This window comes from Mercenaria mercenaria, chromosome 12 (assembly GCF_021730395.1).
Source record: "Mercenaria mercenaria strain notata chromosome 12, MADL_Memer_1, whole genome shotgun sequence".
Lineage (NCBI taxonomy): Eukaryota > Metazoa > Mollusca > Bivalvia > Venerida > Veneridae > Mercenaria > Mercenaria mercenaria.
In genome coordinates, this window is record NC_069372.1 from 33,935,890 (window position 1) to 33,963,603 (window position 27,714).

At 33.7% G+C, this 27,714-nt stretch overlaps 2 protein-coding genes across 3 annotated transcripts; one reads left to right on the forward strand and one right to left on the reverse strand.

Moving 5' to 3' along the window:
* Positions 1 to 667: 667 nt before the first annotated feature.
* On the reverse strand, positions 668 to 6,910 carry LOC123534796 (uncharacterized). Of its 2 annotated transcripts, none has more exons than XM_053519589.1 (4): positions 6,779 to 6,910; positions 5,270 to 5,469; positions 3,905 to 4,051; positions 668 to 1,032 (listed from the first exon to the last, which is right to left on the reverse strand). In XM_053519589.1, exons 2-4 carry the CDS (start codon positions 5,460 to 5,462, stop codon positions 845 to 847), a joined length of 528 nt encoding a protein of 175 aa, XP_053375564.1. In that variant the 5' UTR covers positions 5,463 to 5,469; positions 6,779 to 6,910; the 3' UTR covers positions 668 to 844. The 2 variants fall into 2 exon arrangements, with proteins under 2 accessions (XP_053375564.1, XP_053375563.1); XM_053519588.1 differs by lacking the exon at positions 6,779 to 6,910 and adding an exon at positions 6,409 to 6,531.
* Positions 6,911 to 14,161: 7,251 nt separating this feature from the next.
* On the forward strand, positions 14,162 to 25,252 carry LOC123534481 (fucolectin-1-like). The gene is made up of 3 exons (XM_045316759.2): positions 14,162 to 14,975; positions 21,672 to 21,926; positions 22,414 to 25,252. Exons 1-3 carry the CDS (start codon positions 14,678 to 14,680, stop codon positions 22,611 to 22,613), a joined length of 753 nt encoding a protein of 250 aa, XP_045172694.2. The 5' UTR covers positions 14,162 to 14,677; the 3' UTR covers positions 22,614 to 25,252.
* Positions 25,253 to 27,714: the final 2,462 nt, after the last annotated feature.

Here is a 27,714-nt window from a genome sequence, read left to right on the forward strand (position 1 = left end):
TTTTCTGACTTAAGTCATTTCTTACGTATCTTAAGTTTAAGCTGTTTTTGAATAGGACTTAAGTTTTTACTTAAACTTAAGCTGAAATCACCACAAACTTAAGTAAAATTTTCAACTTAAGTCAAAACTTATACTTAAGATGCTTTATGAATACGGCCCCAGGTAAGCTTACAGCTTTTATCACAATCGAGCTAATATTAATAAGTATAACCAGCATTGTATTATTATTATTATTGTATAATTATGTACTAGTTGTATTTATAACATAATGCAGTAAAAGATATATATAATATAATTTTTGACTCTATCGGCTCTTTCGGCAGTGCTTGATATTGAAACATAAATAAAATGGTGTGTTTCTTTAACGATGAACAAAGTGGTTCTTTCATTAATATAATGACATATATTAAAGTTTTTATGTTACAATAAATATTAAATTTAAATAGAAATAAATAATCAAAGTAATTTTGTAGAAATATATTCTGAAGCAACAACTTCTCCAATGGTCTTTGGAAGCTAGACTGCATTTTTCAATTTTGTATAAACCAAGTATTTGCTAACACTTTTGTTAAATATACTGATTACACGGTGGAAATATCTTTATAAGATTTCTATAAGTGTCGACTTAGTTTAGTACTGTTAGGAGAGAAAAATGAAATCGCCAGGGTCGCATTTCTTCAATATTTATTTTGTGTCAAAATCTATAATGATTTTCACTATATCTATTATAGTGACAACAATATACCAATTTCCGATCCGGTTAATCAAAACTTTACTGATATACCGACATACGTGAAATGTCATTTTCGTTAGCTTAAACTAATACTTGCACATTTTTTTTAGTTTACGTGTTTATTTCGCTGTATCCCTGAATCCGCTGTATCCGCTTTGACCTGTGAACAAAGCCTGCAGCGATAAATGCAAATATTGCTGACGGGATCGGCAAGTAAAATGCGGAGCCATACGATATCGTGCCAGTGGGATCATCAATATTTGTACCGAAAACGATCATGGCCACAAAAAGAAGAATTCCTGAAAATGCACATAACAAAAGTTAGTAAATAATACAAAATTAACTACACACTTCCATAGTGATGTTTTTATTCAATATTTTCACTGCTTATACAATCTGGAAATAAACAATTTATAGTAATAGTGTTCCCTCTCCATATGACGTGTACAAGTTAAAGTTCAATCTTGGCTCGTGTACAGTAATATGCCTTCTTTAACACAAGAACATTTCTTCTCTATCAAACTTCAATTTTGTAAAAGCCTAATATTTTCTTACAGATTTTAAGATGGTCTTTATTTACAGATTTTAAGACAGTTTGACGAGTATGATTGTCGCTTCATTGAAGAAAACTAATCATTGTACCAATGTAAATGTTTCACTCGTGACTGACTGTTCCAAACAATGCGCTTAAGTGATTTCAAATTAATTTTATAACGGACTTATGCAATATATGCGACCTATTAGTTACAAAATTGACTCTCATGAAAATATATGTCATGTGTTGCGATTTTTATAATGTATACTAGTCATTATATTATGCGGTTCATTGGAAAACGCGTTTACCACTTATTCTGAATGACCGTGGCAGATTTCCTACATTTTATACAAAACAATTCATCTGCAGAATTACAAGTGCCCTGCCATTTTTTGTAATGTCATGGTATGTATTCTTGAATATTTCTATCACATACGCATATGGCCCTATAGTTATTATTAACAAGAGGGTCATGATGGCCCTAGGTCGCTCACCTAAGTAAAACACCATAACAGTGTAAACATGTTTGACCTAGTGACCCAGTTTTTATCACTACATAACCCAGTTTCAAACTCATCCGAGTAGCCGTGGAGACAAACATTTTGAACATGTTTCATGAAGATTGGAGAAAACGTGTGGCTTCTAGAGTGTAAACAAATTTTTTCTTCGATTTCGCCGACTGACATTGTTTTTGACCCCAACTGACCTAATTGTAACCCGTTTGAGATTTCATGGAAACAAATATTCTGACCAAAAATGTATCCTCTTAAGTGTAAACAAGCATTTTCTTTTGTTTGACCTATTGACCTAGTTTATGATCCCATATGATCCAGATTAAATTGTGTTTAGATTTTATAGAGACAAACATTCTGACAGAGTTTCGTGAGGATTGAAGCAAAAAAGTGGCATCTTGAATGTAAATATGCTTTCCATTGATTTAACCTAGTGACAAAAGGTTTTTACGCCACTTGACAAGATTCAAAATCATCCAGGACTTTATTATAAAAAAAAAAACATTCTGACCAGGGATTGAATAAAAAAGCCCCTAAAATGCAAACAAGCATTGTCTTTGATTTGACCTGGTGATCTAGTTTTTGATCCCATGTGACCCAGATTTCACCAAGACAAACATTCTGACCGATTTTCATGATTTTCAAACTTAAACTGTAGACTCTAGCATGTTAACAAGATTTTCATTTGATCTTGCCTACTGACCTTATGCTTAATCCAACATAACCCAGTTTCAAACATGACTTAGAAATCATCGAGTAAAAAGTTCTGACCAAGTTTCATAAAGTTTGGATTACAACTATGGCCTGTAGAGTGATAACAAGACAAGTTGATGGACGTCGCACACCGCATGACGACGGACAACGGACAATGAGAGGTCACAATAGCTCAGCTTGGGCACTTTGTGCTCAGGTGAGCTAGAAAGGAAATTTGGTTGTGCATAATGGTTATTAAGAGAAACAGAAAAGCCTAAACCACGTACAATGTACTCTATAAGGATCTCACATGCCTGCCTGTAAATGACGGGTTTTTTCCTATCCGAGGACAAGATGGAATGAAAAACCGAGCATTAGCGAGGTTTTTATGATCCAAGCTGTCCCGAATATTGGGAAATCACCTGTCCTACACAGGTACATATGACAGATAATTTTTCTTATTTATCACGTTCAAAACAGATCATGGTGACAGATATATTTGAATATAATTTTGTTGTTAATGACGTCCAAATAGTGCCAGTACTAGTGCACGGTATTTTAGACAAGGTTTTCCCCTAGGGAAAGACAGGAATATCTATCTATGGCGCCTGCTCGGACAAAAGTATACTTTTCCCGCTAGGTAGGTAAGAAAATTTAAATCAGTGCTCATCTCAGTGGATACAATTTTGAATATCTACGTTTCTATGGATATTATGTATCTATATACCTTTATTAAATTGTGACCTAAATGAACATTAAGTCATTTCGAGTCGGCTGTAACATAAAGGTTTCTTTCGTTTGTCTTCAATCCTGAGCGTCTTAAAATGAAGCGCAACCTTTTTAATGAAGACAGCAGCCGTATAGCATAACACATAAGCATGGTACTAACGTTTTATTTAATTATTTATTTAATTGTTCAAAACGCCACTGTGTACATTTGACAGTGGTGACAAAACAACATATGTTTACTTTTACTGATATTTAGTCTCATTTTCACAATGTAGAACAAGGAACTATGCTATACTGTATTGAAAACATTTGTGAAGTACATTCAATGAAACACAAAAAAAAAATATATTGATAAAATGTCTTTAGCAATGTGTACATGTACTTTGAACGAAAACGGCTCATCAATATTTCTAAGTACATAATTACAGAGTGTACGACAGGCGAAAACAATCATTACTTGATAAAATTACTGTATAAATGGAAATGTTTTCGGACTTTTTCCAAGCAATTAATTACAAAGTATAGAAATTATATAATAAACTAAATAAGTTCAATAAAACAAGTTTTTGCAGAATTGTAACTCGCTATAATAGTGGAAAGTTATTCAAACCCCTTAAAATACAGAAAATTGAAATTTGTACTTTAAATTGTAAGTACATGTTGTAATTGGATATTTCACCAGATGTTGATAATCATACGCACCTCCTACAACAAGTGAAAGTATACAGATGTTTGCTGAGGTGATCCTTGTATCCTCTCCAGCGATTCTGAATGCCAATAATAGATTTATTCCGAATAAGATGATACCAGTTATCATCAAAGCACGAGTGGCATCCACAAAGTCTTCAACTGAAAAATTCATGAATGAGGTTACGAAAATATCAGTATAAATGCTCAAATTATAAAATATAGATATGGCATTTCATCCTTGGAATATTTGTATGCATAAAATCAGATATTACCCGAAACATATTTTTGTAAGAAGATCCCTTGGAAGCAAGAAATGTAAATAAGTAACATTATATATAGCAGAACCCATTGACCGAGTATATTCATCAGAGGTACTGGTTGGTGCTACATCTCTTCTGCAAATATTAAGATATTTGGATCGATCTGAAGCGTTTAACCTTTTGTTATACACTTTAGAATCCTGTAACAATGGCTCGCCATTGCCGTTTGCCATTCTCTCTCTCCCCTATTATGACCCCACGCAATGTAGATATCAATGCTGATACTATTATTTCTTACTTTTCTGGAGCAAGAATAATAATTACTATATAAATTAAGGAAACACAACATAACACACTTGTTCTTTAGAGTAATGAGACGCAGCAAAAGACCTATTTAGGTGAACAGAGCGTGTTTCTGAATTTTGGAGGCGGCTAGTCGAGGAAAGCAGAAGGAATCCGGTATGGTGTAATTGTAAGGGAGAATGGGGTGGGGAGCCTTGTGAGGCTTTTGTTATTTGACCTATTTAATATATTATTATACCAGATTTATATTAATAGCATAATGGGTCATTAAATCTTGCTTAAATGTCGAATTAGTATAATATTCAAAATTGTTTACCGTGGCCGTTAGAGTAGACTTTTCAGTAACCCCTGAAGGAAGTAAGTACCTTACATTTATTAGTTTGCTACTCAAGTTATTTATTCAGCATATGGTTACCATTAATGCAGGACGATATATAACATGATAAGGTAAAAGCAGATATCCCAATAAAGGCATTCCTGCATGTTTAGTTAAAACAAGTTCTTCCAACAGATTTTGTTTAAACTATAATTGTCAAAAAAAAAAAATAGGAACATTTGCCAATAAAAAAGTCGAATTATATTTTATGATAAGCATGGTAAGGAATATTTTAAATTAAATATCGCTTCTGTTAATTTCTCAATTCACAGTTATTCTCCTTGATCTGGGTATACTTTTAATTAAAATTTCCACCTGTTACTACTGAACTCAAACTTTTGCAGGGTCTTGTCAAAGTGCAACAGATGCAGATCAGCAATATTATGAATCCAAACAAGATATTTATAAAAGAATGTAGCAAAAATGATAGAAACTTACCATTTGTAAACGATATACATCGTATTTCGCCTTGTATGTCACCGCATGATTTCCATAGTCCTGTATATATATGGATTGTTTCACCATAGAGTGTATTGTCTGCAGTAATCCAGTACGGAATTGCAACACTGACGCTACTTGTAACAATGATACAAATAGTCACAAGTATACTGAATTTTATTTCTGGTAGCATTATCAAGCTGAAATGAAAATAAGCATGGCTTTATTATTTTTTTTTACAAAATAACCAAAATCAGTGGTTGGATGATATCTCCATATCTATGTATTTAATTGTACATTAAGATATAGCTGTACATAACGACATGTAATCTGAAGTTTTGTTAAATAAAGCAGAGAACTGAAAATCTGACAAATCTGTTTCCGCTCGGTTTTAAGGTACTATCTGTACTTTTCAATTCTCTTTTGTGTTAGTGGGTAGAAGTGACATACAAGTGTAGTTGTAGATTTATTAGCAATTGCAATAGGGCATATCTTTGACACTAAATGTTTCCCTTCTTACAACAAACGGTTGTATTTGATATGTAGTTTTATCTTATATTTGATCAAGTGTGTTCATTTATATCAATAGGTTTATTAAAGTCATCAATTGATTATTGGCCCGCAACAATTGGTGTACATACGATCAATGTTTTCAAGCTTGTTAATGTAAATGCCAGGGCTATGGATTTTGTCAATACCATTTCAATTATCAACAGCGGAACTTTGAACTGACTATATGGTTTCCTAATTAGAATTTATTTTAATGTTTACATGTTAATACATGTCTTGATCACTTATCTTTTGTATCAAATATAAATAAGATAATGCAATATATATAATAGCTACGGAAGAGCATGCGTACCGGTGCGTTTTATTCTATTTATTCAAATTTTCAAGATACTCAACTTAGTGTCTTGCCTTCCTGTTCGCAACATTTGGCATACTTCCAGCTGTTAATTGCCAGAAAATGTAAATGGACTATTTTCAATGATAATAAAAATGGAAAGTGGATACCTCTACCTACACTCTCGTATGAAGTACCCAGCATGTAGGGACTTGAACATACATCAATGTATCACTAACCTTAGATACTAGTATTACTCCAGATTTCAAACTGTATCAAAGATATAATTATATACCTGTATTTACATATATGGTATGTTCCGGCGGTAGGGACTTGAACAAGGTAAAGTATTTCTTGATATGGTCACAATAGTGAAGTATTTTAAGTTCGAAAACTATCTGATCACCTTCTATGTCCCCACCTTAAATAGAAAACTATCAATTTACCAGATCTTGGTGAACTCATAACTAAACATTCAAGTAGGATGTGCCTATATTTCATTTCCTTGGACTCAAACTCGGTCACAAACCTCCGAGACATAAGCAAAGTTTGATACAGATACTTTTCAGAGGGAACGAAAGTTTATAAATGACATACATATGACAGAAATGCTATGTCGTAAATAAGTGTTAATTATTTTAGAATAACTTATATATCATACTTACGTAGTAATCTGCTGTTTCCTTCTAACATTAAAATGAAACTATTACTTTTTATCTATTATCTCAAATTTCGTAAATGAAAAATTGTGATTAGTCCTAATCTTCCTTGTCTTCGGTGTACATTATCAAATGAAAGATAACTCATGTTATCAAAATGTTTACTTATAACACTTGATTTATTATCAAAGAGGAAGCTGTGTAAAATTCAGAACACTGACTTCAGGCGTACAATATTTTTATATTCTTTTAAATTATTTAAATAGTTAAATAAAGGATAGCGTCACAACCCATGCTTATTTCAGTTCCGTAAAGTTGTATTTAGCAAATGTACACATTCATGCATATTTTCAGTTAACTAAATATTTTACATCGTGAAAGTAGATGGTTTTGATGATTCTACAATGACTTTTCATGTTTCAAGTAAGCCCTGTCTCTTATTTTCGTCACTTAATTGACAGATGTCTCTGAACTTAAATGCATTAAATTTCTACAAACCTCTTTCCCGTACGTTTAAAAGGTATTATAAAAGATCAAGCAAATATTTCAAAAGATTCCAGCACCAATACTCTCTCTCTCTCTCTCTCTCTCTCTCTCTCTCTCTCTCTCTCTCTCTCTCTCTCTCTCTCCCACACAATGGAAATCAATTCGTTAATAATGACTGTATCTAAATGAAACATTTTTCTTAAAATTCACACAGACGTGCTGTGTTGATCAAGAAGCTGACAATATTGTTTTATCCGTAAACATCCATTTTATGAAGATGCATCGCTGATTCAAAGTTACAAGCAGTATTTTCCCAGTGCTGAATACAAACAAAGGGCCTTTACATATATATAAATAAGATGTCTTGCGCTCGAGATAAGATATCATGCACACGAGATAAGGTGTCGTGCGATCGTGATAAAATGTCGTGCGCAAGAGATAAGATGTCAAGCGCATGAAATAAGATGCCGAGCGCTCGAGATAAGATGTCCTGCGCTCAGGATAAGATGTCGTGCGCATGAGATAAGATTTTGTCGAGCGCTCAAGTTAAGATGTCGTGCGCACGAGATAAGATGTCGTGCGCTCGAAATAAGATGTCGTGCGCACTGGATAAGATATGATTTAATCTTTAGAAAAATAAATGCATGTCCTAAACATACCACCATATAAATCCTTTACGGGATACAAAAATTACACGAATAAACCCTAAAAAAAGCTTGGTACGCTGCTAAGTTAACAATATTTACTAGAACATATTTCTCTTCTTTAAACTTCGTTTCTAACTCCGATTCAAGACCACATGCAAGGGTGCTCCTCCAATGAATATGTAAACTGCAGTGTTAATCTGTTCTGGTCCATTAAGAATTCAGGAGATGTTATAGAAAATGACAAGTATCAAATTTAACAATGTTTGATTACCTACGCTTACAATTGTTCTACCCCTATACTAGCCACGTTTTGTACAATGTGGTATATTGTAAATTATTTTAGAGCTTTTCTCAGAGGGGATATATTTTATCTACACTGTCTTGTCTAATTATATGAAAAGGGAGTAAGTTTAGCATGCAGAAAAACGCGTTAAAGTCACAAGTTTTCTTAATTTATATAGGTAACTGACCGTTCCACGGCGGTGCCCCTATTTTCAACTAGCTCTTCGGTTTCTTGTCAGGTGATATGTATAATGTCTTCTGTGGGTGTCTGTACCACTCCCACACCATTTTATGTCCTCCAATAGATGTTGCCTCTCCTTTCACGTATCGTTCTCCATTTTCAATACATTTTATACTATCAAAAATTACTTGTTGGTGGATTTTTGAAGCTACCCGTCTGCTGTTACTTTCTATTACAATTTCTACTTGTTGTTGGGCTTTGCCTACTTTGGGATGTGTGACTCTGGCCGAGTGTGTTGTCGACAGTGCTTCAAGAATGTACCTTCGATACTGTATAGCAGATATATCCCATTGGCAAATGTGACTACCGACCTCTCCAAAACAAAACAAAAACATACAGCAATGTTTGTAAAGATATTTACACGAAAAAGAATTTCAGTGAAGGAAACCAGGTAAAATACACAAAGAAACATAGTGAGACGCCGCCTTGCAAAGACAGTGACATATATTCCGCTAGGGAGTTGTATCAGGTAAATTGGGGATAAATCCTTATTCTGAATTTAAACCCTTGTTATTATGCGACCGGTGAGTTAAAGGTCAAAATCACAGTAATAGTTAAGACCATTTCCCATCTTCAAAACGCATTATCATATCATACATATCGCGTATGGGTAGTGAAGGACTCCCATTGTTTGTGTGTGTGTGTGTGTGTGTGCGTGCGTGCGTGCGTGTGTGCGTGCGTGTGCGCGTGTGTGTGTGTGCGTGCGTGCGTGCGTGTGTATGCGTGTGTCTCTCTGTGTGTGTCTGTCTGTCATAGTGACCCGTTACCGTTAATGGAATATCTTAAGCGGATCAGGCACACATGTGGAGTGCATCAGACGACTACTATTGACTTTGAAGTCGTAAAATCAAAGGTCAAGTTAACAATGACTGTTGTAAGAAAAAGTGCTTCTTCTCAATATTTTGAAAATGACTTTACCAACATCTCTAAGACAGGACTTTGCCTGTGAACAGTAAATAATCCCTTATAATTTTGAGGTCAGTGGGTCAAAATCACGATAATCGTAAGACTTGAAAGACCATCGCCACAGATCCCTCTTGACTTTAAGGGCTTCTGAGCCAAAGGCCTCGGTCACTGTGAAAGGGTTAATACGGACGTTCTTTAATCATAATGTAGGGTTAACGCACGTTTTTTTGTGTAACAACATCTGCAGAATCCCAAGGGATTGGTTGGTGCACGAGCCCGTAGGGCGAGTGCACCAACATAGCCCGAGGGATTCTGCAGATGTTGTTTCACGAAACAAACGTGCGTTATCGCTATTCTTGCATAAAACACAACTTAAGTGCTGGAAATATCGAAAAAACAAGACTATCCAGCTGACATTAGCCGATCGAAGTCGGCCGTTTCAGGTTGTTATGGACACATGTTTTATTTATGCATTTCCAGGGCATACAGAAACAGTGCGTATTTTATACATGTCGAACGGACATTCTTGTTGTGGTAATTTCTTTCATATTAAATATATGTAAAATAAGCATGACTTCCCCTTTTTCCGATATATCGGTAGGAACTTTAGCTTTAGAGGCTCGGAATTATGAGAAAAGGGCATAACCCTACACGGCATCCTGTCTTTACACAATTTGCAGGTGAGGTGCCGACAGAACACAATTCTGCTTGGTTTAAATTAATAGTCTGCCCCTTACGCTTTTTAAATGTAAATATTAACGTTTAATAGAAACTGGTATCAATACCTATATTCTTCATGTCGTTAAGAATGAAATCTCTAGGCCTATAACTAGAAAATTTTACTTTGCACCCCACCCCCATCGCGATCAAAGTTTGATAAACACAAAAATTTGAATTTTTCCAACATCGATATAATCAACTTAGATTGGATTTATAAACTCAAACATGGTTGGTGAGATCTACAAATAAATTGAAAAATGTATAATAAATACCTTCTGTTCATCAAATGTTCATTAACTGTGGAAAAATCCTTCAAACTTTACGCTTCGTCATGTTTATGCTTTACATTACACACCATCACTACATCAGTAGACTGCATAGATGTGTAAAGTAGACACAAACATTTTTTAAAAGTTTTAGTGTAAGATTTAAAGTTAGCATGTCAACTTTCTCGACTCAAATTAATTTGGAAAACGAAATTGTATTTTTGTAAATGTTGTTTGCCTATCATTTTCAGGGATTAAATCGCGGCGTGTAAACTTACTTTGAGTCAAATACGCGTAATAATACAATAATAAGGAACGTCAATTCAGTCGCGTATCAAGAGAGGTAGCGCTTATTACAAGTTAAAGTAAAGTTAGGTTGAAAAATGATATTTTGAATAAAAATGCAGATGAAAAGATTTCATAAATCTCGGACCTTTCGACTTCGGCCAAAATTGATTCGGGATCCATAATTTGCTTACGTTGGACCCGCAACAGCATATTCAAAACGTACACCAACAGCGCTTGCTCACGAGAATCTCCTTGTTTGTACACGTTTTTTTCCTGTTTGTGCATGCCCGAAATCGGCAAAAAACAAAGGTTTTATGCAAGAATGTTATTTAATAAACGGCGATGTACTGTATTGTACATAGTATTTAATAGTTATCACTTTTCGGACTGAAGACATATGTATTAACATTGAAAGCGCTACCCAGTAAATTAGAAGACATTGTAGTTTATAGTGTTTTTATTTTTTTTAAACTAACTTTTATATATAACTTAATGCACAGGAACTTTTTATACATTTTCATGTTTTCATATAATTTTTCAGGAACAAGCGACAAAAAGGCCTTCTTCTTCTTCTTCTCAGTGGTTGCATGGAAAACTGTCGTTAACTATTAACACTATTTTCTTTGGACTTTTTCCGGTCGCAGGCCGGTATTGTTTTCACCTTCACTTCCAATAAATATCTGGGGTGAAGGTCATTTAACAGCTGAATAAAACTGTACAGTTTAATTGGTGAATGGAAAATTCCACAGGTTTTCGAATGGAATTAACAATATTTTCTTAAGAGGTGTACAGGTGCACTGAGCTGTATTGTTAGACTGTATAATCCGTTGCAAGATTCCTGTGGAAATAGCTTACGACATGAACCTGAATCCCCCCCCCCCCCCCCCCCCCCCCCCCCCCCGCCCATTAGTGAAATTTGAATGTAATAAGAATATAACGAAACAGTGTAGAAACTCAACCAATTTCTGTTTTGATATATTCAAGATTTTTCAAATTTTGTTTGTCGCTGCACCAGCTAAGAAAGTTTAGTTTTAGTAGAGAAAGGAACTAAATTATACAGCAACGTTTCGAGTTTAATGGTAAAGACTTTAAATGAGGTTCATACCAGAGGCATTTTCTAGGTAATTCACAAAGTTGTACTTTTGCGAAACAAAATTTTCACAAAGGACATAGTTACTAATATGTCTTTAAGATCAAATAGTCATAACATTTTGACAGATAGTTTTTGTTGGTTTTTTTATTATTTTGTTTTGTTTTGATTCGTTTGTTTTCCTTTGTTCTTGTTTTTTAAATAAATCCTTTCATTCATTAGCCAGTTAGGCCGGTCAAAAGTGTGTTTATTCGGATTTAGCTTGATTCCTTTCAATGTTACATTAATATCACTTTTTAGTAATTTAATTGAGTATACAAATACCAAATTACCAATGAAAACGGTAAAAAAGGTGTTAGAACTCTATAACGATTATTTTATTGAAAATGGTCATGGTAACTAACCTTACGCCTATTGTCCCAATAAATCAGTCACCAATATCCCACATGCCGTTTCAGTACATATCTTGACTAGAATCTAGCTATTTTTCTTTCCTGTTACAGATATATTGATAAGGTGGAACGTTACAAGGTAGAGTAAAACCAATCTTCTTCTTCAAAGCACAAAGTGGTTTCTTGTAAAAAAAAAAAGAACAATAAACCTCCCTTTAAATAGGCATTAAACAATGAAAACAAAATAATGCTATCACATGCTTGACGTTGCAGGAGTAAAAATAAAGCCATAACATAAAATTAATAATACACAAAAGAACCGATGATAAAGCTTTCATGTTGGTTAAATTGACTTGACAGTGTTTGTGATAGTTACTCATGTAATATCCTCTATTTATAAAATATGTACAGAGACCTTGTGTTTGTGTAAAAACAAAAGTGTTCACCGTGTGTCACAGTCTGTGGAAAAATTGAGATCGTTTAATATTCTAGTTTCAGAAAGTTACGAGAGAATTTGTAATATTTCTTTTTTTTATTATTTGATGAGACCAAATTTAGATCTTTGGGTGATGGATTATTATAATGGTTGCTTTTTTATGACGGAAACTTTATTCTAATTTAAGTGTAAATGCAATGTTTCTATTTGGATAGACCATTTTCATTACCTTTTAAATCTAAAAACCCTCCCTTTTATCGCTTCACTTTCTTTGCTAAATTAATATGACATATAATAAGTATTCTTCAGATACCGTGATGTTAATAAGTTTTGTTCCAATTGTTGTTATTACCTTTATATCGAATGTAAGTGCAGAGGCAAGAATTTACACTTAAAACAACAAAAACGCCCTTTTACATCGAAACTACTTTATTTTATTCTTGCAGCAGGTTTTCAACGTTGCTTCCCAAGACTAGTACAAGTCAAATGGTTTGTCGCGGCCAGAAATTTGTACAAACCGGACAGAAGCTGCGAAATTGTCATTTGTGCAGGAAAGAAGCGTTTACCATAATGTCCAGTACTGGACAGGTATAGTGACCATGCACGGACACAGCCAATTTTCTCAGAGGGGGTCCGATCCCCTGCCCCCCCCCCCCTCCTGGAAATTTTGAAATTTAGCACTTCATTTTTTGCATTCTGGGACAGTTTTATGGACTAACCTGTTAAATTTGGGAAAAATGATAAAATCAAGCTTTCTTGAAGGTTAAATACTTAGTTTCTTTTAGATAAATAATATGAATTATGTAGGGGTCGTATGTAGCAGCAGCCGCATATACTTTACATGCAGTCCTAATGTTGCCTTTTTCGAAAAACATTTTCTTTCCTTCTTGTCTTCTTTCCTTTTTTAAAGATTTTCCAGAGGGGGTCCGACCCCCGTCCCCCCACCCCCCACCCCTCTGGATCCGCGAATGGTGACATATCATGCTTTCTGTTTATGCAGGTAAACTTGTGTTTGGTTAAATTTCAACAGAGCACAATTGTCTGAACAGTGTACAAACTCATTACTGTTTTTTCAGGCAAGGGTGGAAAAAAAGTGGTAGAAAATGAAAGCAGTAACATTTTTATCAAAAAAAAAAATAAACAATGAGACAAACATTTCCAACATCTTTGGACGGTTCAAAAATCCCATGTTAAACATACGATAAAGCCCGAAACGCGTGAAAATGTTCCGAATGTAAATCAGGTGAAGTAAGCGCTCTATGTATGCGTCTAGATTGATTAAACTGGGCGAGTCTACTTACTTATTACTTGAGGATAAAAAAAACGTGTTTTTTAAATGTTGCTCTTAAACAAGGGTGGCGGTTGAACTACTAAAAGTACAACAACAGTTAATTCACAACAAATCGTACGGTATGTTTTATAATCAGTAGAAGCTAGTCGTATTTACGCTTATGAGACCTGTTTCACCCACAAGCAAAGAATTCACAGGTCCATCATTAAATATTTTCCCAAGCGATCATATACTTGTCCTATTCAAAATGATCGCGGCCTCATGAATATTTAAACAGTTTATAACTATGCAGAATGCATGCCTTTTAATGCTATTTACGCGTTAATGCATGGATGCTACGGAGGTGCTTTTTGAGGAGGATGCAGTCATGGAACGTGTCGTTTCCCTACTGGATTTCTAGCATTATTTTAATAATAAATCATAAATAAAGTTTTTATCATCCTTTTGAAATTAAATTCCCTAGGGATGTGCTGGCAATAACCTTTTTAACCATGCATTCTAATGAACTCAGTAGAGAAGATAAATTATTCATCATCCATACTAATGAAAGGAGAACTGCCCATAACCAGGAGTGTTTAATCTAACTAGAGTTCTTCAATTGTATATATTGTAATTCTGTATATTAAATATGAATTCAAATAATTGTGTTTAAAAATGTGTTGTGCGTGTCGCAAGGGCTTCTTAGTTTGATGGATTTATATGAAATAAATTTAAAACCTGAAATATTTGCGCTATCATAAGTAATTCTTTAAAAGTGCACGTAACATCAGCTGTTCTAGATTTGATTTTGGATTCGTTATCTACACAGCATGGATCTACAAATACAAATATAAATTTATAATTAATATGATTTTGTCAAGATGTTGGGCAAACACAAAGGTATTTGCTTGTTATGCTTCTATCTGTTGTTCAGTAAATTAAGGGCTAAAGAAACATCTACCAAATTCAATCATGCTCTGGATTCTGGCACATGTTTAAGATCTATACCGTGCATTAGTTTCTTAGACTGTTTTAAACGATTTGAAAACAATAGCGAGAATTTCAATGTCATGGTCTATGAAAGGAGGTATTTGCTTTGCAAGCTTTGCTTTGTCTGCAAGACGTTAGGTGTTAGAAAGCAGCAGCCTGGATCTATTCTGGTGCATTTTCCTATTACAGGTAAGTATTTCAAATTATTCTAATACTGACTGATCTAAATTGTTCTCAGTATTCCGTATCAAACCAGAACATAATTATTATTAAAGTATAGGTAAAATTCTGTAAATTATTGATATTCATGGGGAACTATTGTTCCAGGATTACATGGTGCTGTCTATCCACGAAATAAAATCCCAACAAACCAGTAAAACTCCCGTTCATCTAGTTATAAGATCAACATCGTGGAATTGATATCCCCATAGAATTGCCGTTTTGACCAAACCCACGTAATTTTATACTCATGGAATTCAGTGATTTACAATAGTGCATCCACGGGTAATAGTGATAACACACTGGAACGCCATGCATATTCATTTCACTTATTATGATAGTGTGACTTGCATTCACGTCTTAATTGACCAAAGGAAACAATATAAATAAGAAATTCCTGTATTGTGTATATTGTATTTGACTTAACTTAGACATCAATGCAATTTTATGGTATATGTACGTACAGGTAATGCAGTTCTATAGCCCGAAGTAATGGCGTAGCGTCATTTATCCAGAAAACCTCACATAATGACTGGTCGGAAATCTGTAATATAGTCCAGTGTATTAAGTGTAAAACAGCCTCGATAGCCTAGTGGTAGAGCGTCCGTTTCGAGTGCGGAAGGTCGTGGGTCCGATCCCCAGTCGCGTCATACCAAAGACGTGAAAAAATGGTACCAGAAGCACTCTTGCTTAGTACTCAGCAGTAAAAGGGGAACTGGCCTCTTCTCGCATGCCCTCACGGCGATGGCTTCTATCAGGAATGAGGTGTCAGGAATGATTAATATAAGTTGCAGGACTTGCTTTGCAATCGACCTAAAATAAATTAGTATAAAACAGCCAGTGCTAGTGTCTTTTAAGGTGTCTTTTATTTCACAATTGGCAGGTTATACTATAAAACAATTCAAAGTTATAACATGAAATAAGTAGCAATATTACGGCTCCAGCTGATATTTGGCTAATTGTGGAAACCTTTTCATTTTGTTTGGTCACATGATTGAAAAGAAGCGAATCTACAACTTTGAAAATCTAAAATAAAATCTACATCTACCTGAAACTTTGATCAAAAGTGCCATTTCCCAAAAGAATCCTACTGCGAAAAAAATCATTGTAGGACCAATATCTTTAAATGGTCTAACAAATAATCAGATTGACGACGCTATCTTTTTCAGTGCCTGAAAGATGCTCAGAAAAACATGGTTTAATAAAATCTTATAAATACGTGAAACAGTATTTGTTTCAAACGTGCAGAACTCGCGTAAGTTTATCCCTTAGCACCATCTGAACAGAATCAATTTTTGAAAAATATATAGTACATACAAGTCGAAACAAGTAATATCCTAAAATTACCTGTAGGAAGAAAAGACAACTCCGCTGAAAATGCAAATCATTGAGTTAAAATCTCCATCGAACCATCCACTTATTATTTCTACGCATGGATTGGTTACTGATCACTTGATTAAGAAACACCCAAGCAACGTTTTCAGTACTGAAATCGAGCACAAAGTATACCATTATTATATACAGGATAATATATTTTCTTTCAGTGTAAGATTGAAACATATATCACTGAGTGAAAATTAGATGCAGCTTGAGTAACCAAGAGTGAAACATTAAAATCTGGTGCTAACAAGTGAAAAATATTACTATCTAACATGTAAAATGGAAAACAAACATATTTCCTTTTTATTTCATGCCATATGATTTTTAGTACCAATTTTACCTTTTTTACCCGGTCAACGTCACGCGCATAGGGTGACGTCACAAACAACGTTATGACGGCACAGTGGTACTATCGGGTAAAGGTTTGAACTTTGATGTGTTTTACATTTTTTTCTATATGGAGTATATCTTTACGCTTTTGCAGATAATGCTTCTTTATCTGTTTTGATTATAGAAATATAAATAATTCATAAAACATTGATGCTTAATTTTAGAATAGTACATATAATTCATATTTTTGCGATCAAGTGCAGTTCTAAAACAGTGAAAATTACAAAATGAAAATCCCACTTTTTTAAAAAAAGAACGAAAGTTATAAATATAATCTACCCTTAGGCTCTACATTTCAATCAAGCACTGAAATATATGAAATAAATCGGTTTAAACACATAAAATGTCACATGTGGGTGTGACGGGAGTCTAAAGCAGAAGAAACTGAGAGTGAACAGAAATATTGGGCGATGGGAACTTGCTTAGGGGTCTATGTCGGGGTTGCGGGGAACTAATGTGTATTGTTGCACTTACACGTCATCTCATTACCACCTTTCTAATTCAAAGTTTCAAGTCAATATCTTGAAATGTTTTGAGCTGTGCTCCATACACGATATATGACGGCGGATTTGCCCTTTTGAGACCCAGCTTTGCCCCTATGTTTAGACGCAAAGGCCTGATTCATGCAGTCTACGCATTTCCAGTCACCGAAAACGGAATATGAAGGACAGACTTGACATTTAGCTCAATTTGTCACCTTAGCCATTGTCTAATCACCACTGTTCTTACGTTTTGCATATCGTCTGATAGCCACCTACGTTCGGACTGGTTTTAAACGCCGGGTCCTACCTGGCTGATATTGCGGTGGTAAAGCCATTAAGCATATTTAGAGAGTAGGCTGGGCTTATCTGACAGATGATGGGTGATAACACTGAAACTTTATCTCTAGTAAACAGAGCCACGTGTGCTTTTGTATATTTTTCAGATCTGAATAAATTGTAGTAAATACTCATCTACAAATTAAAAAGCCTATGTATCTACAAGGGTACCTACAAATATTTTCCATTGTTGAAATATTAATAATTTACATGACTGGATGAAGTTAAGAAGTTTAAACTTAACTTTGCTTTTGTATCAGTATCAGAGCAATGGTACACAGGAATTAGCATTTCATGTAATAAATATTAAAATGTGGAAATATTTTTGCTTACTTACACAATTCTTTGAAACATATTCCATAGAATTTTTGAATCTCTCAGAGTTATAACAATATATGTCAGTATGTGTATTACATAATGAATGTTTGAATATTTGTTTTTACATCTCCCAGAAATTGAATTTTGAAACTACTGGCTCTGATATCCATATTTAATATGCATGTAAATACTAACAATTTAAGCTGCACTAAAAACATACACCTGGTGACTAAATATCCTAGGAATGTTTTAGTTCAGCTTATCACAGTGACCAGAATACCCCCATTTTATAAAGTAGGGTACTCAGAGTAATCAGACCTGCTAATTTTACTAGTACTTATTTCAGTATACCAAAAATACTCATCTGGTTGTAAGAGCTATATATTTTAACTGTAACAGTTTCAAATTATACAGTTACTGTTCATTTGTTTGAAGTAGGTCAATACTCAAGGAAGTCAAATAACCTTCTAACCTAATGGGTCAACCAATGTTTTGGGAACTAGATATAAATCACTTTTATCTACAGCTTTCAGGTGGCGTAGCTAATTACTGTTATGTGTGCAATACAGGGATGCTGGGGATTATAACTCTTAATAATTGAGTGGAACAAATGTAGAATATGTGAACAATGTGATATAATATGTGCTCAACATTTTGAAGGTTAAATCAGAAAGTGAATTATCATTTATGGAGTAAATCTAGCTTGTTTATAGAAAAAGCAGAAGATTTTATTTCTTTTCTTTATCTAAATGCTGAATGGAGCTCCCGCCATCTGTCAGATAAAGATGTTACTCATGTAAACTTCCCTATTCTGTTATTGGCTGAAAGGGAGGTCATAACCTTTATGTGGGCTGGCTTTAGCAAGTAGAGGTAAATTTGAATTTCTAGCAGACAACAAAAAACTTTTTTTTCAGAAAGGCAGTAATTACTTGATAAAAATTTACAAAATTTTACACACTGAATTCTGTCATACTAGAGAACATATGTTCCAAATTTCAAAAAATAAAGTTCAATAAAAGTAGAGATATTTAGAAAAAATGTATCAGTTTTCTGTTGTTCACAGCACTGTGTTCAGCTGAAAAGTAGACATTTTCTGAGCTTGTCTGCCTTTTATACTTTTACCCTGGTGTTTAAAGTCAATGGCTGGAATGATATATATATATATAAATTTTATGCTCCGGCGGACAAATTTTAACTTGGTATGACTTGGTCTTTAACCTACCTCCGTTGATCGTGCGCTCTGCATTTCGTCTCATGGCCACCTACTTATGTCCTAACATTGAATGGTTGTTAAAAATGGTTTTTAGGTCATGCTCCGGACATGAAATATTTGTGACGGAAAGGTGCACGTGCAATCACATAACACGTCATGTTTATTTTTCCAAAACGAGCGCATAATTATAAAGAATGAAATTGAAAATATCTCTGAACTCTGAACGAATAGAGCTGATCTCTGATCAATACTAATTTTGTCCCACTATTGTTAGACGTTGAATATATTTGCCAGTATGTTTACATAGCGAAACAATTTGACGTATGTTCAATTAATGAAGGTTTTATTACATACACAATCATCATGTAGTTCGTTGTACGTCATTTACATCACGAGAGTCATCTTACATTCCACGTAAATATAGAAGAATTATGCAGTAATTTATGTGTCATTTCATAAAACCGAACAGAAATCAGATACCTTGATAATTCATGTTTGTTCCTTATAGTATATTTCTTAATTAAACAAACGTTTTGTATCAAAAATACATAGTGATAAAACAAAATAAGAAATAATCATCATTATTTGTCTTAGAAGCGTCACGACCTCTTTTCTGTTAACGGACGTGGTTTCGGCACTTTATTTAAATACGCCGCTTTAACAAAATAGTGATAAAGAGAGAGTCATTCGTTTGATTTAATTTTGATGTTTTTTTTCATGAATGAAAGGATTTCCTATGCATTTACTTTCGGGCCAGATATCCAATCTGCACCTACATCCAGTGAAAGAAACTTATAGATATAATGCATGAACAAGCCAGAACGGTAATTTTGAAAGCTGTTTAGTGTTTATTTTGGCACGCCTTTGTTAAATAGGTTAAGCGGAAGAGGTTATACAATAGTGTTTATTATAATATAATAGCTCGATCTGGGATGCTGTATTCGGATCAAGCGCCGAGTGTGATTCGTCCTGGCAAAATCCACGAGAGCCGAATACAAAATCCCAGGTCTAGCTACTGTTGTAATGATCCTCTTGTTATATACCTCCATCTTTTTGTTTGTTGTTGTGTTATCGAACGAAATCTTAAATGTTTGTCAATATTAAAATAAAAATACGTGAAGATTTTGTGTTTGCTATTTATAGAATTAATTGTGTTAAATGAAAGTAGTCCGGCTACATACAATTCAAAAGGTACAGTATGCCTGTTCATACTTGCTTGTGAAATACAAGCCTTATTTTTTACAGAATTTATAAAGGTGGATAACAAAATCTTATAGAGGCAAATTTTCGAATTCTATACTGGATTTGAAACGGACTGAATTATTTTGAAAATAATTTAATTTGCAGTGTTATTTTACACCGACTCATAAAGTCACGCAAAAGTACTGAGTTGGTTATGAAAACTAGACTACTGTAAGTAATCAGGAAAGTAAAACCTTTTCTTGAAAAGAAATAAAATGTAGCAAAATGATTCTGCACGCATAAAAAAACTAGATTATGTCTGCCTCAGTGACTTTATAATTTTCATCTGACAATTTATGACATTTAGCAATTTTATTACGTTAAGCAGTTTGATAAAGTTTATTTTGATATACATTACTATAAAACGAAACAAGAAAACCGTTGAAAATCCGTCGTTGACATATCCATAATGGCTCAGTGTGCATCACGCACCATAAATATACTCGTCCCGGATAACCAAACTGTCAGCGCGTTCTGATAATGACGTCATATAGCAACGTCATTATGGCGATTAAAATGAATAATTTTGAGATCGATTCTCAAAACAATGATAGCATTTTGGATATAAAAGCAATACAATTAATACTTATGAGTCTGCGGAAACATGAAAAACGGAAATACCAATAAGGTATGCAATAAAATATGTCACTAGGTTTGCCATTGCGACAAGAAGATGTGTTAAGCTTTTATTAGGAGATCCATTTAGAGGCATAGAGTGCACTTAGTCATGACAGATAATGAAATATGCAACAACTCTGTCGCTCGTTCGCACTGGCTTAAACGATAATTGCTGAACTGAAATCCCATTTGGACAGAAAAACTTTTGCTTATTAAAAGCGTGTTCAAATTCAATTTCAGTTTGTTTATTTCAATACAAGACCTCAAAGGGCATCTGCTTGGCACAATAACAATTTCTACAAAACAGTCTAAAGACAGCTCAAACATATTTCAAATAATAAATCCATTAATTAGTAAAACGAGTGTGTACTAAAGTTTACCTAACATTTGTTGTACATAGACGTTAAAGTAGTCATATCTATTTAATAGGTTGTACATGTTTACTTACTAAAAGTGATATAAACAAAAAGAACAGAACAGAACATAATTTTATTAAAGACTTGTACATAGTACATCGTCAAACATAATAAACAACACAATATTATAATACATTGCCACATTGTCATGATCTTTTAAACAAACAATGATGATTATTCAAATATTAGTAATGTTTGATGATGGAGGATGAACAGTTATAATATAACATTCATAAAATGATAATTTTTGCTTACATCTTCTACATTCTAGACACTTCCCTAGAAAATTTAGCAAGAGGAAAACCTTCAAATCAGAGCTCCACCTACTACGGTGCTCGTGGCTATGCAACATCAAGCATTGCTGTTGATGGAATATGGGAATCAAACATGATGGCAGCTGGATATAGCTCATATATGTGCGCACATACTAAAAGCGAAAACAATATTTGGTGGATGGTAAACTTGGAGCGTATACACACTGTGTCAAAAGTTGCCATCTTGAATAGGAGAAACTGTAACAATTGCTGTAAGTATTTCATTTATATATATATTTTTTTTAAATGCTTTAATAATCTTAATAAAATAAGTTGATTTTCTATAGTTTAGCTTTGTCTCTAAAATGAGAAGTCTTTTCTATAAAAAAAAATAATTTCAAGTAAGTAGTTTCTAAAGAAACGTCATTTTTTATAATTACAAACCCGTACTGTAAAAAACTTCGAATGGAGTGGCAATATGTGTTAGGTTTGGTAGGGTTAATTAATTTTTATGCTTGAAAATATTCATATTTGAAGAAATTGGGACTTGTTTCTGTATAATTACAGTTTGACTAAAAATGAAATAGTCTAAGATAAAAACTGTAAAATTCTAAAGAATTTTAATCGGTCTGATATTGGCGTGTCCCCGGCTCGGATTAATTTCAAATGATCAGTCGTATTATTCAGTTAAAAAGTTGCAGATAAAAGCTATAATTTCGATCTCGGAGTGACGTTTAACAAAACATTTGTTAATTGCAGGGTTACGTTTAAAGAATCTTACCATCACTGTCGGAGAAACAGAAAGTAACATGCAATTGTGCGCTACGTATGAAGGTCCCGGGGGCGAAGGAGAACTCGTAAATATCATGTGTCAAAATTCGCTGTTAGGACAATTTGTACGGATTAGTAAGCCAGGTCCTGAATTTTTGCAACTCTGTGAAGTTGGTGTATATTGCTAATACGCTTACATAATATAATTGTAGTAACGTACTGATAAATGAAATGTCTGCCCCATGTATCACACAGACGAATCTTCAAGAAAGGAAATTTCCAAATTTCCCATATTTCTGAATCATAAATCTGGCAATCTGTGACATGGAAAATGTAACCGTAACGAAATCTGTGACATTCAAGGGAAAAAGAGCATTTATCATAACTGTGGTTTATTTTTTTTTTTCTCTTTTTTGAGGCAATATAACACTAAACTATCAAAACTATGTTAAATATTGAACGAACATAGTCATGCTCAGCAATACGTTACCGGGACTTGTTCTTAATCATTTCTACATGTGACCAACATCTCTAGACGTGAGCACACAGATATATTAATTTATGAATTTGGCAAGCGTCAAAAAGCACAAGACCTTAAATGTAAACTTGACATTTTAGTTTGTTTCTTCGCAAGGGGATGTACAATTGAGCATGAAGATCCGTAGGTTGCGAATTTAAAACCCGATGAGAGCGGAAGTGGAGCAAAACAGATATAATATTAATTTATGATTTCGGCAAGCGTCACAAAGCACAAGACCTTAAATGTAAACTTTGCATGCTAGTTTGTTATTGACAATTTGAGTAATTACTACATACAGTTTGTGCAAACATAAAATCAAAAAGTTTATCTGAATTAACAGTAACATGTACTAAGCTTAACCAGTACGCACTTAATACATGTATAGTAAACACAGTACATACGTGTACTACTGCAAAAACTGGACGTTTGTTTAGCATACAATTATTGCTGCATATCATTTTATTACGAATGCAGCCCTATATACATTATAAGTTTATATCTTAGTGAAGTTGAATGAATAGATCGAATGAGGAATTTCTACATTTATGAATAAATTTCTAAAGACTAAATGTTTTAGCAATAGATCGGCATTGAAAATCGTAAGTGATTCGTATACACTTTTCTTTACCGTCTTAACTTATATCTCAGAGAAGCTAGACCTTGACAATTTAGACCTCGGACCCAATATAGCGGTCATCCACAAAATTTAACCAGCAGCCAAATGGTAAAAATAGTTGTCTTCAAATCATAAGCCTCTCAGCATTGTTGATTGACACCGCGCTAGGAAAAAAACCTCAATCCACAAAACGAAGGGGCAAGTTGTTGGACATCAGCAAGATTCGAATTATGAAAGCGTTTGTCGTAGTTGTTAATGACGGAAATATTTTTATATGGTAATGATCCTCCAACACGGAATTGTACCTTCTTGAAAAGACAGCATGATCGGAAATTAATTGTACCTTCTTGACAGGACAGTACTGATTGGAAATTGATCATTAAGAGTATCTGGATCGTTACATTACCTGTAATAATTGTTTTTAAAAACTGTTAGAGTTTAGAAAAAAACTTCTTTCTTCGTGACGTATGTTTTTATCTTATTTGTTACATTTCTGTTTCATATTTTATCTGTGAATATGCATACACTGTTTATGTGTGTCTGTGTATATATTTCCAAAAGAAGTGATGCATGGATGTCTAGTTTCTTTAATGAAAATGCAAATGTTTTCTCGAGACCCCTCATCAATATCAATTTACGCCGGTTAATCTTAAACTTCTACTTTCACTCCCAAAACCATGAACGAGGACACTGATTGGCTGGAGTAAAATTCGTCTGAATGAGACCCCTTTTTGGCTGTCTTCAGATCCTATGCGTTGCATTTTAGGAGATTATATCAACCCTATCGACGATCTGCGACACAGCGTAATCGACAGATCTTAACATAATTTTGTCTGAGAAATGCATCTTTAAAAAACTTCTAGAATAGGTCTTTCAGAAAACGAAGAAACAGACCTGAATCTTTTGTTATTACCTTAAAACTGATTTACAATACGAACCTTTGCAGTAGATGTTTTCTACTTTTGATGTCTTGCTTTGTTGCACCAAATAACGGACGCTACGTGCGGCAATGCTATAAATATTACCGCATTTTGAAACTTTAAATGAAAAGGTCTTGATTTAGCGTGGACTCAATTTAAAATTTTGAAGAAGGATTATTTTCTATCATAACGTTTAGATAATTGTTCTTTTTAATAATTAGTAGGGATAAGAATACGGTTAAGAAGGCCGATTCTGGATATTTTGCATACGGTTCTGTTAACTAATAAAGATGAACGTATCTATCTTCAAAAACAAAGTCTGTCATCTTATCTGCTAACAGTTAATTTCACTTATTTTGATTAAAGATGACAAGTGTACGTGTACATGTACATGGGACTGGTTTTTTTTTTTTTTTTTTTTTTTTCTTTTTTTTTTTTTTTTTTTTTTTTGATTTTATAGAGGACTTATTTCAAAGATTACTAACAAGGAAGAAAATAAAAACATTAACCTGAAATATTATTCTTTGCAAAATACATGCATATTCTGTTATGCTTATATAAAGCCCTAGTATAGATAAAGCTGCGCTCTCTTTTCAATGGATTTAATATATTAAAGTTTGCGCCACGAAGTATTTAAATTTGAAATAAAACTATACTGATCAAAATATTTGTTGTTATTTATTCAAATCCTATGTTTTAAATTATTTGTTTCAAATTATTTGTTCTAAAAGTTCAGGAAAATGGTCCCTTCGTGATTCTTACTAATAAAGTTTATGTTTTTTTTTTGTTTAGCTCTTTACAAATGGATAGATGTTGAAGTTATCAATTCACATGAGCAAGCATACGCTGGCATAACAGTCCAGAGACATTTTCACTCGTCTAAATATCAAAGCTGTTTTTACAATTCTGTTGCAAATGATATATTTATATTTTATTTAGTGTCTGTTCAACTTGACTGTGGACAGTATTGTAAGCAAAGCCGACGAAAGAAAAACAACAAAGGATAAATTGTTAAATGAAGTTGGTATGACAGTTTCAAGTTTAATTAGAACGAATGGAATCTAACATAGAACAGGTTTCCCCATTTACTGTCACTGTATTTTCATATGATAGTGCAAAGAAACCTTCAAATTATGTGCTTTATTATAAATTAACACATGAAAACTGGAACAGTTATGTCTAAAAATGATATCACTTGTTATATATAGGCTGGTGAATTTGAGCTGTTTTGCACATTTTACATTGTAGAGTAGTTTAAAACAAAATATCTTGGCATTTATACTTTGTTGATTATTGTAACATTTTGATCAAAAAGTTATTATACGAAAACGAATTGTAATGCAACACTAAAAAAAATTTGACTTTCATAAAATGATATCATGATGTTTTTCGCCCAGGAACGTCATGGCGTCATGTCAGCTCATGGACGTAAAACTGTCAGTGACATTTCCCGAAACTAATTTGGCAAAAAAGCATTTTCCAGTCTTTGATCTGAATGATACGTGCGTACATTTAATGATTTTTTTGCATATATACGAACTGTACAAATTGTAAGTACACCAAAGGTTTAAAGGATATTATTCACATTCATTGAGTACACTGTCCTGCTTTGATTACCTGTCAAAGCCAGGATATTATTTAGATTGCTCTTTTGTGTATAATTTTTTACGTTTGGAACGCTTCAGACTTTCTGACTGAACTTTTTGCCCTGTTAATGTCCTAGTAGACACGATTTGTCTACATGAGAATTTCGGACACTGACACCACAGAGGGGTGTTATGCTGCTATCCTAGAAAGTACTTTAATGACAATCGTTTAATTAGATCCGAGACTTTGCAATATTTTACCTTTGAGTATTTTGCAGTCTGAAGCCTTAGACGTTTTTAGGAAGAATCTAAAACACTTTAGTCTCGAGATTATCGTAATGTTTAATGATATAAATGTAAAGCTTTGTGTTTTGCAGAGCGCTGTCAGTTACATTTTTATGCTAACCTTTGAATGTTAACAAGCAAATTCAATGAATTTATATCCTCCGCGGAATAAGTTTTTTTTTGTTTTGTTTATGAATGAAGAGACTGTATTTTGAAAGATGTTTGATTTCCAGATATACACAAGTAATGTACACAAGGACCGTACAACGGTTTGTTGGTTCCTATTTTTAACCAAATCTGCTCTATAGTGGTCTGTTTTTGTGTTAAGTTTCAAGAAGATCTATCGATGAGTTGCTTTGTTTTGTTGGAAATTATGAATTTTATAACAACTAAAAGGCAATAACTCTGCAATTACTGAAGAGATGCTGATTAAAGATACGCTTGCACCACCGTTCTTTTGTAATATGATATATTTGCGTTAAATTTCAAGAAGATAAATACATGTAGATTGCTTTGTTATATGGCAATTTATGGATCGTAAAATAATTAAAGGGCAATAACTGATTAATGATCTTACGAAATTGTACGTGCACCAACACCCTGTAGTGATCTGCTTGTGTAAAGTTTTGAGAAGATACATCAATAGGTTACATAGAATCAAAATGAAATCCCTATCTTTTATCGAATCAATGGAAAAACTCTGATTTTTCTGAGTCAGTGGTGATAAAGGTCATGTGCTAAAGAATTATTAGTCACCTACTGGTTGTAAACCAGTTTCGGGGACTATAGGAATGCGCTTTTCCGTCATTCTGTCCGTCCGTCCGTCCGCAATTTCTTGTCCGGTCCATAACTCTGTCATCCATGAAGGAATTTTAAAATACTTGGCACAAATGCTCCCCATGAAAATACTAGGTTATTACTTTTTGTGGGTGGTTCACTTCGCGGTGTGTGCTCTGGTTACGCTTGCTTTGCTCAGAGCTTCCATGGCATTCTTATCTTATTTTATTTTTTATTTTTACAAGCATCGTTGGAATGAATAATCCGTTGCATGATTCAATGATTCAATTTTAGAATATGATGTGGAAAACAGTTCAAACAACATCAATACAAAATACTGAATTTAATTTACAATGACAATGGTTTTCACTCTGGGCATTTGAATATTTAATGATAAATCATAATGTCATCCAACTATTCGATAACACTTTCCTGATAACAAAATTCCCCAGTCCATTTCTTGTTTTGCATTGTAACATTTGTTGCTTTTCATATATGTATGACAGGAACAATCTTAGCCTTTCGGGCTGATGAGAGAACCAATTGAGGGGATAGTCGGCATTAACATTCAATTAATTTGGTGAA